At 38.0% G+C, this 13,978-nt stretch overlaps 1 protein-coding gene across 1 annotated transcript; it reads left to right on the top strand.

Moving 5' to 3' along the window:
• Window positions 1–4,644: 4,644 nt before the first annotated feature.
• LOC121506794 (interferon-induced GTP-binding protein Mx) lies at window positions 4,645–12,590 on the top strand. The gene is made up of 12 exons (XM_041782672.1): window positions 4,645–4,964; window positions 6,531–6,668; window positions 6,748–6,902; window positions 7,262–7,400; window positions 8,391–8,589; window positions 8,693–8,771; window positions 8,852–8,974; window positions 10,146–10,287; window positions 10,368–10,526; window positions 10,729–10,805; window positions 10,909–11,151; window positions 11,950–12,590. Exons 1-12 carry the CDS (start codon window positions 4,778–4,780, stop codon window positions 12,172–12,174), a joined length of 1,866 nt encoding a protein of 621 aa, XP_041638606.1. The 5' UTR covers window positions 4,645–4,777; the 3' UTR covers window positions 12,175–12,590.
• The last annotated feature ends 1,388 nt before the right edge of the window (window positions 12,591–13,978 follow it).

Below are 13,978 nucleotides of genomic sequence, written 5' to 3'. Positions count from 1 at the left end.
CCTGACTTTTAAAAAACATATAAAAAAGGTCACAAAAGTTTTGAAATGGAATATTTCAAACTTTTGCCACATAAGAAACTCTCTGTCCATAGAAGCGGCCAAATCCTATCTGTATGCTATGATTTTTTCCTATATTTCATTTTGTATAACCTCTTGGTCGCAGGCTAACAAGACTGCTCTGAACCCACTGAGATCACTTTATAACCAAGCCCTGAAAATATTGGATAAGAAACCAAGGCAGTACCATCACTGCAAACTACTCGAGAAACACAAATTGCTAAGCTTTGATAACTTTATCACGTTTTCAGATATTAGATTAGTACATAAAATAATCCACAATGCTGCTCCTCCACCCCTAAAAGCTTTTGTGTAGCCTCGCTCTGAGTCACTGGACAGAGCCTTACGCTCCGTCTCGAGAGGTGACTGTAATATCCCAAAACGTAATTCTGCCCTCTCCCAGTCAGCCTTTTCTTATAAGGCAGTTAAAGAATGGAATAAACTTCCACATGACTTGAAAAGTATAACAAGCTTTCAAAGCTTCACCCATGGCATAAAAAATTGGATTCTGAGTAGTCAGTTTTGTCCAGCGAGTTTTTCTTAGCACCTACTGCCTCTATTGAGCAGAGTAGGGAATCTGCATTAGTACCTTGGTTACTTTATAATGTAGTTTTCATCTCCTGTTTACGAGACCATGCAGTTATTATAGCTTAATGACGTCATAATGCTATTTATTATTTATTTAACCATCATATCTTTGGCACTTTTTAATGCTGCTATTGTGTAGTGGTTATGATATATTAATTGCCTTTATGTACTTTTATATTGCTGCATCTGCATCATGGTTATTTTATAATGTCGCTTGTAAAGCTTGGTAGCTTATTATGCTACTGAGACACTTTGGTTACACATTTATATCAATATTGTATTTTAGGCACTATGTAATGTTGCTGATGTGTAATGGTCAAGACATATCAATTGCCTTTCTGTATTCCTATATTGATAATACTGTTCCATAGACATATTATGATAATTCTCTGTACTTTATACATCTCATAGAGCAGGGTCTAGTTGTGGCTTTATTTATCTAGTGTGTTAGGACTTAGCTTTTAAAATACATATGTAAAAATTTTAGATTATTTTCTTATCCTTATACAATTTTCGCATAGTAGAACTTATTGATTGCCTTCTTAACAGTGTAATTTTTGTACTTTGTCTCATTAGCTGTGGTCCTGTCATGTGTATGCCTTTGTCCCTGGTACTTTTATGTATGTTTTGTCAGTTTTATGTGGGACAACAGATGGAAATTAGCGACTCACTAAATCTGGTGCAACCATGTTTTCATTTACTTTGTATGAATGATCAATGCCATTGCACACTGTCCCTGGATAAAAAAATAAACATTTAAACAAATTACATTTTGCTGAAATTTTGATTCATAGGAGATTACATTTGGGAAAAAAGTTTCATTTGTTAGCTCTCTACATGTTACTGCAGAAATTAATTCAAGATTTTATCATAATTTGTAATGCATACACAACATTCTTGTATAATAAAATATGAACTTCTCTTTTATTGCCAGTGCTTGTGTTGAACACATACTCTGTTGATTGTGCATATCTTAATTTTGACTTTACAATAAGAAATCATTTACTGGTTATGACACAGGCTGAAAAAAAAGTTTGCCCGATTCATGATTTACAAAAGTGAACAAGACCATTAAAACAACAATGATACATTCTGTTATTTTAACATTTGTAACCACTGTAATGTGTCAGAAAAAGTGGAGAAACTACCATTTCCTAAAAAAAGTTCCACAGTAAGCAGTGCATTTGAAAGGGACAGCTGAAGGACAGCACAGCAGATTAAGGGATGATTGTCAAGTAATTTGATTATGATGGTAAGGAATCTTAAAGTGATCAAGTTCAATTTACCTAAAACTAAAAACAATTAGGCTACTACTGGCAGAAAAGTAGAGCTAACTAAACTCAGCACTAAAAGTAGGGAAATTTGTGTTTGTCAGATCATTTCCTTGTTGCAACAATGATTCTTGGTTAAAAAAAAAAAAAAAAAAAAAAAAAAAACTTACACCCTTAAAAAGTCTGTTTTTTGCCTTTTAAATGGTACACATTTGTAAGGGACATGTATTATGCGCATTATTTGTTGATGCCAAACAGCTTATTCTGCCATTCACTCTTGTTTGGTGTTTGGTGGATTGGATGGTTGAAGTTTGAAGAAACAAGACATGCTGGAAATTTAACTATTCTTTTGACAAACAGGAACTTGGTAGTGTGTGGAAGAACCATACACAGCCACAACAGCCTGGCACCTCCTCCTCATGCTGGTCACCAGCCTGGTCACACACTGCTGTGGGATGGCATCCCATTCTTCAACCAGCTTTTGTCTGGTCAGAATAAATTATTCTGACCAGAATAATTTATTCTGACCAGATGTGGTTGTGTTGTTTACTCTGGCATGAACAGCACGCCCCTGCTGACCCCTGCTGAGTGTTGTCATCTTGGTGGATACAGTTCAGTCCCAGACTGTAGAGATATGGGATTGTCACTGCAGAATTTGCAGAATTTCATTTCGATATCTCTCTGCCTCCAATGATGACAAGCCTCATATTTCCAGTGAGGGAGATGCCACCCAACGCCATCACAATGCCTCCACCAAAAGATGTTACTCCATTGGTGACCCTATGATCCAACTGCTGAAGGTGGGGTAATGCCGCATTCCATTAACCTCAGAAATCTGATGTGAGTTGACTGTGTTCCAGTTACTGAGTTGGTAATTTAGCATACTGAAGTTTCTCAGTTGGAATTCTAAATGCCTCCTCAACTTAGGGGTGACGTATCCAATTTGCAATCCAGAATTTACGAGATCGACTGTAAAGCACCATATGACACACCCACACTCTTCCTGCAGCTCATCCTAAAAATGTGGCACCATTTAAAAGGGAAATAAACAGGCAAAGGTGTAATATTTATTGCCAAGAGGCATTGTTACAGCAAAGAAATAATCTACCTAACAAAAATGTCCTTACTTTTAGTGCTAGCTCTAGTTTAAATTTCCAAGTTAACACTAAGTTTTTACTGTGCAGCAGAAGAAATGCCAGAGAAATGAAACTTGGTTTGGGTTTAGTTCTTGACTCCCTGTTTTTCTGGTTTGAGTTGATCCTATAAAGATAGTGATGACATAGGTTACCGCAATGAATGAATACCTAGAGAACAATTAAAGCACCATAAACTGGCCTGATTACACAAGGTCACACAGATTTGTCCCATCAAACATTAAGTAGAATAACTAAATTTTACTTAGGGACTAATATGTTATCAATGTTGTAGTGGTCCATGCAAAATGGGTAAACTCTGTTTATATTCTCTTTATCTGATATATTCTTTATTTAGAAATGGGTAAACTCTGTGGAAAATGAGTGAGTAGACTCTGTATGCTGGCATATAGTATGCACTACCCCACAGGTTGATATCTAGGGATGGGATATCGATAAATCTTTGTCCTGATTTGTGATGCAGCTTTAAAATTCCTGGAACCAAATATGGACATTTAATATGCTTAAAGGCACTCTGCTCAGATTTCAGTGTCAGAGTGACTGACTAAATCATTACTTTATGAAACATCACTGTGGCACTTATAACATGAATAAGGAAAAATGAACTTTGGTTTACAGGTAAAGGGATCAGGATTAAAGAGCAAGATAACATCAGGATAATTTAACAGCAAGTAAACAAGTTAAAGGATTAAACATGACAGAAGTGACACTAGCACCAAACTGAATATGTTAACCTTTTACAGGGCATGTTCTATGGTTCACATAATCACAAATGCGCATAGATAACGGAGTGCCTGCCTTGTACTTGATCACTGGAGATTCACTGTATATACTGTGGTTTTGGGCCAGATATCTAAGTAGTATCAATATTGGGAGTAGCCCTACTATTGACATGCTTATCTATTTAGACACTTGTACCACACACCGCAACATTATTTCAAGTTAGGCTGGGGTAGTTTTCTTTTACCTCAATTGTTTTCTCAACCTCATTTCATATCACCTGTCCTGTAAAGATAATAAATGTTCTCCTAATTAAATTTAGATCAAGATTGAAGGATTAAGTAAGCTCAGAAGAGACACCCTACAGGGCCAAACTTCATCTAAATGTAGAGCAAATGTCAAAGTAGAGGTAATGTCAGTGTGTAGCATGCTCTCAGGAAAAACATTGGGACAAGATTGTGCACACTACATGAAATCGGGCACTTATGAAAAAGAGTAAGTGAAGGCTTTCAAAGCCTTTATTATTAAGGACAAATCAGTGAAGGTCACGTTTTGACCATATTCATGGGTGTTTTGGCCATGTAGGTTTTCCCCTTGGTCTTCTTAGTGCATGGGGCACAAAAGATGTTTAGTAGAGTAATGAGAGACCATTCAGGAGAGAAATGTTAAGATTCCTGTAGATTTATGTATAACATTAATGTAGCTGATAATGTGGGCTAATCAATAACCAATATTCTACAGGAAGATGATCGTCAAATAGGTGTGATTCTAAGACTGAGCCTACTCAGCATACCTGGAGTTTCCCTCACTATGCGACAGGAGGAGAGGCAAGGAAATGAAACCTAACTCTTCTTTCTGCGGATGCTGCTGCTGCTGTGGACGCGGTAGATACTACAGAGCTCATTTCAGAGGAAAGAACTCTAATTTTACCATTTTATTCATATCCCATATATTTATTTGGGTACAGGAGACTTTTATTTCCTCACCATGAACTCCCTAAACCAGCAGTATGAGGAGAAGGTGCGTCCCTGCATCGACCTCATCGACTCTCTCCGCTCTCTGGGAGTTGAGAAGGACTTGGCTCTGCCTGCTATCGCCGTGATTGGAGACCAAAGCTCGGGGAAGAGCTCCGTGTTAGAGGCGCTGTCTGGGGTGGCTCTACCTAGAGGAAGTGGTACGTAGCTTTACTTCAACAGGTCAATTAACACTTAAATATCTGTTTACAGAGTTTATTTGAGAAAGTTTGCGGACATGGAGGTGTCTCTCAGCATCACCTCTTGGCCAGTGACGACTCTCTCATCTTTTTTGGTTGATATGGTTCGTGCGCAGGCGTGGAACGAAAATGTATATACTTAAGTAGGCTTAAAGTACCTTATTGAGATTGCGCCTAAAGGCTAGAAAACTGTCTCTGCCTCTGCTCGCTTGTTATCCATGACGATTTAAAGCTAAGTTAAAAATGATTAAAACACTATTTCCGCCGTGTTCTTCAGAGTTAGTCTGTAGTTTTAATTTTTGTCTAGTGCTTTTATTGTGAACACCCACATCAGAAACTGCGCTGTTGTCAGTAGCAGATTGACACACCTTAGCTGGAGATAAACGAAACTTAAAACAGTTGCCGTTTCAAAGAAGTGAGCATGCGCAGTCATGAGTTCAGTATGCCATCATAGGCTTGTTTTAGGAGGAGGAGGAGGGTTGTAACACCTAGTTGAGCATTTAAGCGCTTATCTCTTTTTATTGTGAAATACAGCGATATAATAGATTTACTTTAAGAAGCAAGAGAAACACCATAATGTAGCCTAATGTAGTCAAAAATAATCAGTTACCCTGTTCCCTGTTTTTATTTCTTTATTGGTTTTCTCTCTTCCTCTGAGTTAAGGCATCACTTACTTGGAATTATGTTATTGTAAGAAAAAAATCAGCTGTTTTTCTAAAGTAGTGGCACTGGTGTGGAATAAGAAAATGTTCACCCAGAAAAACTATTTAAATGTGTTTTAGAAAAGGAAAAATGCTCTTAATTCAAATATTAAGACACCATTAACTCAGAAAACAGAGAAAAATATATTTTCTCATGTCAATTCAATGCATTTTCATAGGTGTGCACCAGAAACTTCTTGTTCAGTCCATGTCCTTTTGGGTGTCCCGACTATGATGACTGTGTGGTCATTCCTCTCTCAGCCTGTCTGACCAGCCATCCGTTTTTTAAACTAACTTGCGGTAGTGCTAGATGGACAAATAAAGAGAGAGAGAATAGACAGAGATACAAACATCCTTTGAGCTTTTCATTGATCTGTTTCAATCTACTGGCGCCCAACTCTTGCATGGTGCTCAGAGGTGTTCACCAGGATCTATTTTTTGTGTAATCTGCCATGTGTAGACCAACAAGGATGCCATGAGGTGCTTTTGGGGACCTCATATAGATGGACTGGTTGTAAAGCTCTCAAACAATGTTGTCCCATTGATATAGCTTAACCATGCAATCCTACTGATGATGTTAAAATGTTAATGACTGATACTGGTTTGCTGTAAAGAGCCCTTTTTAACATGTGTCTCTGTTTGTGGAAAGGGGTTTTCTATGAAAATACTGAAACTGTTCCCATATTTATGGTATAGAAAATATTCTGTACATCAAGGATAGATTTTGCTTTTATGAGTTAGTGCACCTCTTAGTAAAGTTTTATTTAGCACAAATTTCATTCAGAATGTATTCTCATTTTCCTTTTTCCCCTCATCTTTACTTCAGGCATCGTGACAAGATGTCCTCTGGAGCTGAAGATGAAGAGAAAGAAAGAAGGAGAGCCTTGGTTTGGAAGGATAAGCTACCAAAGCCATGAGGAAGAATTAGAGGACCCAGCAGATGTGGAGAAAAAGATCAGAGAAGGTACAGCATAAAGCATAACTAAACATAAATAAAAAATGTGTATCTTTCAGTCTTTATACCTTGTGTTCTGTCTCTGCAGCTCAGGATGAAATGGCTGGTGTTGGGGTAGGGATCAGCGAAGAGCTCATCAGTCTGGAAATTGCCTCTCCTGATGTCCCAGACCTGACACTCATTGATCTGCCAGGCATCGCCAGGGTGGCTGTAAAGGGACAGCCAGAGAACATTGGAGAACAGGTGAGCTTTTTTCTGTAGCCCAACCGAACCTGTCAGCCATCTTTGTAAAAATAAACTCTCATTGTTGTAAAATTCCAGTAAGAGTGCAGTGATTTTGTTGCTGTCAAAGAGTTACTTAACCCTGGAGTTTTAGCTACTTAACTTCTGTGTGTGTGTTTGTGGGTGTGTGTGTGTATATATACCCTGCTCATCCCACAAATGCATGTTCCTTACAAATGTGGCACTATTTTAAAGGGAAATAAACAGGCTTTCCAATGGTGTAAGATTTATTGCCAAGAAGCATTGTTACAACAAAGAAATAATCTACCAAACACAAATTTCCTTACTTTTTGTGCTAAGTTTATTAAGTCTATTTTCAGATCAAGAGTCTGATTCGAAGGTTCATCACGAAACAAGAAACCATCAGCTTGGTGGTTGTTCCAAGCAACGTGGACATAGCAACCACTGAGGCCCTGAAGATGGCTCAGGAGGTGGATCCTGATGGAGAGAGGACTCTGGGTAAAATGTTTGTAGTATATATGCTGTTATGAGACAGGTATGATTATTACAGATATAATGGTATCAAAATCCTCAATAGCAAGTCCACAATATGGTATCTATTGCAGCATCAAAACAAAACCAAAAAAGCAAATGAAGACCTGGGAAAAACTTGACATTGGCATTTATTAAACAACATTTGCTCTTTGAATATTACAATGTGTGCAAAAATTGCTGTAGGTGTGCAGTAGGCTTAAAAATATACATTTTTACTTTGGCTGCAGAGTATTTCCTAACCTTCTAAAACCTTTGTTGTCCACCACTGAAAATAGCTGTGGGTCTTTGGTAATATGTTGACTGATTGACCTTGTGATCTGTAGAGCCCTCGCTCTGTTGTGGGGAAGTGGGATTGTGAATGCTTAATTTAGATTCTTTTGGTCTGGCCGGATTTTGCTCCTCACATCTTCGCAAATTTTTTTCATGGTGAAGATTTCCCAAGTTGCTCCTTGTATCACTCGTACTCCCCTATTAAGTGTGCCACCACAGTCTGGTAGTGTCTGCGTATTGCTTTTGTTTGCCTGTCACCTTTTCTCCTTTCTCATTTCTTGACACTGAGAAACCAAAATGCTTGCAAAAGTCAGATTTAAAAGTCACTGGAGTTTCCAAAACAGCTCTAAAACATCAGTCATTCAGATCTCAGATCAGACCATAGACTGATTCTTTCTCGCCACTCGTAGTATCCACCATTTTCATGCTGTTAGGTCAAGCCAGAGAGTGGAGCACCAACGATCAGTTCCCAAGGGCCAATGGTAACTGTAGTTTCAACTTCCCCTTCACTCTACCCCTCTAAAAAACTACACTTTATGCTCTTAAAACTTACCATTTGAAACTGCCACATGTCCACAATTATACAGATGCTTCTTCACAGTGATACTGCAATATTAGGAATAGCATTGCACATGTATTGATTGTATATAATCCATCCAACTCTTCTATCTCTGTATCACATAGGTATCTTGACCAAGCCTGATCTTGTAGACAAAGGCACAGAGGAGACAGTGGTGGACATTATCCATAATGATGTGATCCACCTTCAGAAGGGCTACATGATTGTCAGGTGCAGGGGTCAGAAGGAGATCACAGACAAGGTGTCTCTGACGGAAGCCATAGAAAGAGAAAAAGCCTTCTTCAGAGAACATGCACACTTCCAGTAAGTTTTTTCTATCTGGGTAAACTTCAACAAATTATTGTAAAGTAATAGTTCGATTTAAATATTATATGATATGTATTCAGGATAATTTTTCTTACTACAGAACTCTCTACGATGAGGGTCATGCCACTGTTCCTAAACTGGCTGAGAAACTCACACTTGAGCTGGTGCATCATATCGAGGTGATTCATTTTAACAAGTTCTAATATAAATGATATGTACCCCCTTTGGTGCTAAAGATATGTCCCTGTGAAATTTTCAGAAATCTCTGCCTCGACTTGAAGAGCAGATTGAGGAGAAGTTACAGCAGACCCGCGCTGAGCTGGAGAGATACGGGAGTGGACCACCATCTGATGCTGCTGAGAGACTCGTCTACCTCATTGATGTGAGATGATTCACTCTGCACACATTTTTTCAGTACTAAAAAGACAAATGCTTACATGATATACAACATATTACTTAAGATGCTTCAAGGGGATTCACCCTGGGGTCTTGCAATAATGCTGCACAGGAATAATGTAGAATCATGTCAACAAGCAAAAGAAAGCTAGCTGGCAAAACAATGAACTTCTGCTCAGAATGTATTTGAATGCAGTTGAATTTAATTTGCAAAAGCAACTAAATTAAATCATCATAAGCAGACTCAATGTTCATTTGTTTAACTGTTTAATTTCTCTTAAATAAGGTCCAACAATGTGCAAGTACATCAAAGTTTTCTTCGTATCATTTAGCAGACATTGTATAGAACCAGTCACACAATTACAAACCTTTTCCCCGTAACTCTCACAAACTCATGCTGAAACAGGTCGGCAGAAGAGCAAAAACATCTTTCCCGTGATGAAAAGCTTTCATTGTTGTTTTTATTTTTTATTTCATGCAGAAACATGGTCAAGTTCTAGTAAAACTCACGCTATTGTGATGCTACATCCAAGCTAACCACTGCCTTGAAGGCAGCCATTGCAAACAGCTTTGAGAACAACTAAACCCTGCCCACAGCTACCAACTCATTCTACTGGAATGACTCCGATTGGTCCAAACTGTATTCTGGTTGGCACAAATGTTGTTGATTGGTGCTTTTCAAGATGGATTAGCCTGATGACAGAGATGGAGTGTGCTAAATCCATCAGTTAAATTTTTTTTTTTAACTAATTTGTTTCAAACTATCTTGTAACTGACTGAACATTTATAGAAAATATGTATTGTCATATATTCTTGTCATCATCTTAATTCTATTTAATTTACAACCCTCTTTGAGAAATGTTTTTTCTCCATGAGAGTAAAAATAGGAACAGTTATTCTTCTCAGTAGGAATTAAAAATAAAGCCCTGACTTCAAATAATGTGCCTCCTTCTTGTAAAGGTCTGGTACCTTCTGCAGTTTTGTAAATAAAACCTTAAGAAGTGAATTCTACATTTTGTCATAAAACACCTAAAACAAATGGTACAAAGGGTTCTCAACAAGCCTACCAACGTCGCTGCCTTTGTAAATTTATTAAGTAAAAAAATGCGTATGTATAAATATAAATTGTAGTATCTGCTTTCAAATGTGTGCTGCAGAAAGTGACAGCGTTCACTCAGGATGCCCTCAGTCTGACTACTGGAGAGGAGCTAAAGTGTGGGGAGCAACTCAACGTGTTTTCTACACTCAGGAGAGAGTTCGGGAAGTGGAATACCCACCTGGAGAAATCAGGAGAAAAGTGTAAGTTTATTATCCTGGTCTTAAGCTGTCCATCAACAGAACTTGGAAATGTATTTAATATGGATTTTTGTGTGTTACAGTCAACAAGAAGATTGAGAGAGAGGTGGAGGAATATGAAGAGCAGTATCGAGGCAGAGAACTGCCAGGTTTCATCAACTACAAGACCTTTGAGGTCATGGTCAGGGAGCAGATCAAACAACTGGAGGAGCCTGCTGTCAAGAGGCTCAAAGACATAGGAGGTACATCAATGGACAATGTCTGTGTGGCATATTATTTAGCCAAAGCAGATGCAATGCCCAAAGCGTGAAGTTACAACATTATATATCTTTTTCTGAATTATTGTGCAGCTCTGCAATGCATTGATAAAATATTTCTTAAAGTTTTATGCTCTAAACACTGCAAATCAAACAGCTCTTTATTGTTCCACTTCCTTTCCTCCAGATGCTGTGAGGAAGGTTTTCATACAGCTGGCCATGAGTAGCTTCTCTGGATTTCCTAACCTCATGAAAACAGCCAAGGTAGTCTAAGTTTCATAAAAACATTTAGTGGTTTCAAAGCCATAGTTTTACCAAACAGAAATTCTTTTATATTCACTGATGAGGAACCTTTTTTTTTCCCAAGACAAAGATTGAAGCTATAAAACAAGAGAAAGAAACAACCGCTGAATCCTTCCTGAGGACCCAGTTCAAGATGGAGATGCTTGTTTATTCTCAGGACAGAACCTACAGCAACAGTCTGAGCGACAGAAAGAAAGAGGAGAATGAAGATGAAGATGTCATATTACGTCAATCTTCACTTGTGTACAGTGAGGATAATCATGCAACTCTTGAGGAGCTAATGTTACACCTTAAATCCTATTACAAAGTAAGCATAAATTAAAAAGGATAATTCTCTATAAAATGATACTTTCAGTGACGACTGCTTCTTTATAGGGCCGTCAAATTATTCCATTTTTAAATCACTATAAAACTCAGAATTTCGGTAGTTAACCACAAATGATAACATCCTTTATATCACATTTTCAAATTCCACTATTTTACATTTGAAAATATTTTGTGTCATTTTGGATTTTCAAACTAAAGGTATTTGACTTCCTGTTTAGATATAGACCTGCCTTGATTGGCTAGACTAGACCAAAGATTTTTAACATGAACTCAACCATGAAAAAAGGACCTTGTTACAGATTGAACGGAAAGTAAGGGGACAGTAAAAAAGTAAATGTTTGATAACACAAGGTTCAGATGAAATTTGGTGTACCTGCTGAGCTGTCTGTGTGTTTTTTGAGTGAAACGAGACATTAAGGAGTGTTAGTGGACTTATTTTACTTGACTTTGGCTGCAGAGAGACTTGCCAATTTTGTCGTCAAACTATTACCAAAAATGTTTGTCAACAGCATTTTTACCATGAGAAAGACTAGCTGAAAACAATCTTTGAAGGCTAAAACTCTGACTAAAAGTAAGTCTACATTAACAAGGCTAAAGTCGTCAAAAATGTTTTAATCTATATGGGATTTTTCTAGTTATTTGCTCCCAGGAAAGTCAAAGCATGCTGCTTGACTAAACCTGGGAGCATCTTTTAAGCAGAGCCAAGTTGTTGATCTGAGTTAACCAGAATTAATGCAATTAATCTTGATGGCCCTCATCCTCTTTTTTTCTACTTCAGATTGCAAGCCAGCGTCTGGCTGACCAGATCCCTATGGTGATTCGTTACCAGATGTTGCAGGAGTCTGCTGTCCAGCTGCAGAGGGAGATGCTGCAGGTGCTTCAGGAGAAGGAGAATGTGGATATCCTGTTAAAGGAGGATTTTGATGTTGGCAGTAAGAGAGCCAATTTGCAGAGCCGTCTGAAACGCCTCATGAAAGCCCGCACATACCTGGTGGAGTTTTAAATCCTTAACCTCCTTTACCCCAACAATTTGCTGTATGTCTTTAGTTTGTCAGCGCAGTATAATTCAGTGTTCAAAGGAATGTAAAACTATTATATTTTTACCATGTCCTCTTTGTGATGGACAGATTTTCTAGTCAGACTGTAACAGCCACATCCCCTCCTGTGTGTCACTGACTTCTCTCATCCGTGAGTGTGTATGTGTTCCTGAGTTTATCCTCCAGGCTGACTCCTTCCACCTGTGCTGCTGGTGAAGCTGGAAACTGTGCAGCTGCAGTCAACTATCAGCCAATCAGAGAATGGCAGCAGTTAACTCCGCACTTTAAAAAGCCTGGACTGCCAACATTTGCATGTTGCTTTATTTTGTACAGCTTGCCATTGTGCCTCTTGTTATCTGTATTAAATTCCTGTGTAATGTCACTGAAGCTGGTGTGTTAAATTCTGTGTAAGGATGAACTTGTTTTGGTTGACTAGACCAGGTTCTGTTTAAGCCGCACACATTGACATGTGGAAAATATGTTTAACACACTAGGTTCAAGTGTGTCATTGTTGTTCAGTCTGATTTGTAAAGAAAGTTAGGATTTATTTTCATCCATTTTCAGCAAATAGATTTTAAAGCACTAAGTTTAAAAATCTTGGATTTTATGTGGTTAATTATTTTAGGAACACACCTTTAACCTTTCATTTTGTTTCACCTTTTGATTTGTATCACAATTTAACTACTTTTGTAATCAGTAACTTTAATTTACCAACAAGATCTGCTTTTTATGTTGCCTCTCTTTTCCCAGACAAGCATTTAAGGATTGTCGTTTAGAGAACCATGTAATCATTTTGTCCTTAAAAAGTAAAATCCAACGCCTTATGTCTATAAAGGGTTATGGAAATATGGAAATATTTCAGCACTGGATTACTTTTTTAACTAATGGCACCTACTACAAAGTTTGGGAGACTTTTCACAGCCCATCTTGGTGGATAAAGAGGTTAGAGCCATCTGAGGATAACTTTACCTATGACACAGCTGCAGACATAATGGAGTCCCCTTTCCCCCCTCCTCTGAGGCTGACGGTTGAAGGAAGAAATAATTTGATTCACAGAGCCAGAGCACCACTGTTATAATAAAAACTATCTTAAATCATAGGAAATTCATAACCGGCAGGTGAGACTTTGTTGTCCCTCCTCGTTACAGTGACATTCTTGTTTGAGTGGTGCTTTTTAAAATGCTTTGATTAATCCGCTGGACGACGTGCTGTCAGTGACAGCTGCTGAATAATGTCAGCACTACTGTTGTTGTCTTTGTCCACTGTTGTATTTTACTGGGAAACAAAGTGACCCTAAACAGGACACTTTTATCTGGGAATATTCAGGCTGTTTGCTGTTGTTTGCTGTAGTTGTGTGGTTAGGACAGTGTGACAGTGAGTTGCGCTCTGGTTCCTGTCTGTATGTGAGCTTCATTCCACATGTATTCGTTTGGTACACGTCTTTACCATACAGAGAGGACCGTACCAAATCGGTACAGTATGAATACACCTACCTTCACACACCTATTTAATACATAGATATATGTTTTAGTTAAGCTGTATGAAAAATCATGTCATGTCATCTATGCAATAGTTCTCTTCCAGCCTTGGAAATAAAAGCTCTGCAATAGTGATTTTTAAAAAGTTGCTTCAGTTGACTGCTAAAACCATGTCTTCCTCACTGACTTGCAGATTTTATGTTAGTATAAAAAGTGTCTATTGTCATCACAATAAAAAACAGTTATTTGTTTTCTGTATGACTTAAATTTCTAGGTTATTTCTGTCATAAAA

This window comes from Cheilinus undulatus, linkage group 3, assembly GCF_018320785.1.
Source record: "Cheilinus undulatus linkage group 3, ASM1832078v1, whole genome shotgun sequence".
NCBI lineage: Eukaryota > Metazoa > Chordata > Actinopteri > Labriformes > Labridae > Cheilinus > Cheilinus undulatus.
The sequence above is the reverse complement of the archived record's forward strand: the minus strand, read 5'-3'. Positions and strand labels throughout refer to the sequence as shown.